The sequence below is a fragment of the Pleurodeles waltl genome, chromosome 4_1 (assembly GCF_031143425.1).
Source record: "Pleurodeles waltl isolate 20211129_DDA chromosome 4_1, aPleWal1.hap1.20221129, whole genome shotgun sequence".
NCBI classification, from domain to species: Eukaryota; Metazoa; Chordata; class Amphibia; order Caudata; family Salamandridae; genus Pleurodeles; species Pleurodeles waltl.
The window spans coordinates 123,983,319-123,986,556 of record NC_090442.1 but is presented as its reverse complement, the minus strand read 5'-3'; the positions used below and the strand labels follow the sequence as shown (position 1 = coordinate 123,986,556).

At 38.1% G+C, this 3,238-nt stretch overlaps 1 protein-coding gene across 1 annotated transcript; it reads left to right on the top strand.

The window, feature by feature from the left end:
- The first annotated feature begins 281 nt into the window (after positions 1 to 281).
- Positions 282 to 1,241, top strand: LOC138287114 (olfactory receptor 13G1-like). Its single transcript, XM_069227476.1, has one exon. The coding sequence runs from the start codon at positions 282 to 284 to the stop codon at positions 1,239 to 1,241; it is 960 nt and encodes a 319-aa protein (XP_069083577.1).
- Positions 1,242 to 3,238: the final 1,997 nt, after the last annotated feature.

The following is a 3,238-nucleotide window of genomic DNA, read 5'->3' as shown; positions in this document are numbered from 1 at the left end:
TATGTCATAATATCGTTAACTCAAAAAATACCCTTTGAGTGTAAAGTTTCTATTATTAATTCCAATCAATGCTGATTTTTGTGAACAGAACGCCACATTTATGTAAAACAATAATCTGACACAAATATTTTGCTGCCATACAATGAAGGCTGTAGAAGTGAAGAAAAAGTCATTTCTATACAACACAATGCAATACTGATCATGGCCACTCATAAAGCTGATTATATTTTCAATGTCAATGTTACTGTAAATCTCATGGTATTAATTTCAGGCTGCAGACGATGCATCACAATTCAGGAGAAGGGCTAAATCATACTCATACTACTGAGTTTATTATGCTTGGCTTCTTAGCTTATCCACAGCTGCAGTCTACACTGTTCACCTTGTTCCTGCTACTCTACCTAATGGCCCTCATAGGCAACCTTTTGATTTTCACTGTCATAGCTGCAGATGTTCGTCTGCATACACCAATGTACTTTTTTCTGGCGAACCTTGCAGTCTTGGACATCTGCTGCACCTCCTCCACCATCCCCAAAATGCTTGAGATCATGCTGTCAGAAACAAAGTCCATCTCCTTCTCTGGATGCATTACCCAACTCTTTCTTCTGTCATCTATACTCAGCATTCAGCTTCTCATTCTGGCACTTATGGCCTTTGATAGGTATGTAGCCATCTGTCTTCCGCTTCGCTATACTAGTATCATGAGTATGCATTTCTGTTTTACTACTGCAGTCACCATGTGGTTTTGTGGCTTTGTGAACTCAACTACCCAAACCAGCCTGTTCAGAAGGCTGACCTTCTATGGCAGGATTGCATTGGACCAATTCTTCTGTGAAATCCCACCAGTCCTCAAGGTTTCATCCTCTGACACATATATTAATGACATTGCAATTCTTTTGGCAGATATATTTCTTGGCATGTTTTGCTTTCTCCTCACTTTCATGTCCTACATGTACATCCTCTCCTCCATTGTGAAGAGCCGCTCAGCTGCCAACAAAAGCAAGGCCTTTCACACATGCACTTCCCACCTCTTAGTTGTTGCCTTATTCTATGGAGGCATTATCTACACATATGGACGCCCAGCTCTAAATCTTGAGGGTGACAAGGACAAGGTGGTATCGGTGATATATGGAGTTGTTTCTCCAGTACTGAATCCATTAATCTACAGTCTGAGGAACAAGGAGGTAAAAGGAGCACTTGCCCAAATACTGTCCAGGAAGATATTTTCTTCACGAATGTAGCAAGCTATTTAAAACTTCACGCTACTAAACAATTCCATACTCTTCAGCTTTACAGACATTGTTCTTGCAGTAAGCATGTCATAGAAGTGTGTTGTTACTATCACCACGTTTGGTATGAATACTTCAAATGGACTACTATATACAAATCACATGCTGGGTCACAATAAAATGTTATTTTGTAATGACTGAAGTCATTTGCTTTACATTCACCTTTTATGTTTGCTTTACATTCACCTTGCCAGCACTTAAAATGATTATCGTAGTGAAATCTGAATTTGCATAGCACTATTGACATGGCATTGATGATGGCATAGCTCATAAGAATTAGAAATGGGGGAGAAATGCCAGAGTAATGATAGAAGCTGTGACTGAGCTTTAAGGGGATGATTCATAAAAGGTTGACATGGTTTCTGTGAGTTTATGTGACCCAGGTATCAACAGTTATCAAGAGAAATGCATTTGGTTCCTGAGCAACAAGCAATTTGTCAACAACAACGTGAAGAACAAAGCAGTTAAAATACGTTTACAAAGTTGTTGTTAAGACAAAAAGTAAGGAGTAAAGTGTCAAAAACAGGCAGAAAATATGCCATAATGTTTAAGGTGCAAACTTAAAATAAACAATGAATAATTTTTAAAAAGGTAAAACTACCACATACAATTTATGTTAGATATTATGTTATATCATGTATATATTATGTTGTATATATTCATATATAGTGTATCTTTCATGAATAATTGCCTCATTGGTGATTGCAGCTGGTGTAAAGCTCAGCGTGTTTCCTTTGGACCAGGAAACATTTCTGGAACCTGAAGTTTTCAAGCAGGGCACGCTGAAAATCTATCTAGTCGCCGAAAAATCATTTTTAAAGTGAATCATTTACTAAAAATCAATAATTCTATTTTTATATTAACAATCGGAGTATTTTCAGAGCTAACTCATCCTAACACAGTGCAAGTATTCTTGTGAGAGTGGGCCCTACAGTTTCAGATCAGGTCCACCAAAATGCCCCATCCCAACAAGCCCGTGGAATTGCTTTGGAACAGCAGCATATGCCTTTGTTCACAAGACCCTTGTCACTCTCCCTCAGCGTCCCAATCCACTTAAAAAGATCCATCAGAGGAGAGATAGTAAATCATGCACCTACGTGCTCTCAGATAAAAAATAGGAACATAAATTAGGGTTTACCATAGAAAGACATAACTGATAAAAAAATTCTAACTAAAACTAAACCTACCAATAAAATAAAAGTATAAACAACTTTAACCAATTAAAGCAGACAAACAATTAAATCAACAATATAAAGGCACCCTTATTTAAAGATCAAATTATCTGAAAAATTAAAAAACCCTGCCAGATCAGGAAGCCCTGCTGGTTTCTCTCACCAGACGATAAAAAATGTATATACTTCTCAAGAATTACCTAACCACTTACCTACCTAAAACTTAAATTCACACCGCAACAAGAGTTTGGTAGCCCAAATGCGGACATCTGAGCAGAGCTTCGTCAGGCCCCAATATCACAAACCACAAACAGGTGCGTTCAGATCACTCCTTAGTTCTTGCCAGAAAACATGTTTATTCATAGGCTTCCACCCAACGCCTTTGGGCTGTAGCCTGGTTCACTGGTCACAGGAGTCTAAACCAACCTCAGTGAAACGTACACATTAGAAAAAAACAAAGGATCACTATAATTAGAAATACATTAGGAGAAATGAGTAAAGACATTACTATCTACCAGTGCTTAATTTGTAAATAAAAACGTGCTGGTGCCCAAAGCCCTACTCTTAAACATGCGGCTGCTGCAATTAAATGTGGGAACAGATTAAGCACTGCTAACTATGTGTCACAAATCAATGCTTGAAGTACAGTCTGGCACTGTGCCGAGTGCAACCGTGATAAGTAAAAATGAGAACTTGGAACAAATAGTATTACAGGCAACTGTGTACGCTCAAGGAATGCTGAGACATGCAATTTCAACAATTCCCAAAACATAAATT

Bases quoted from the DNA above. Each gene is read 5' to 3' on its own strand.
- LOC138287114 (XM_069227476.1), top strand. From the start codon at position 282: ATGCATCACAATTCAGGAGAAGGGCTAAATCATACTCATACTACTGAG.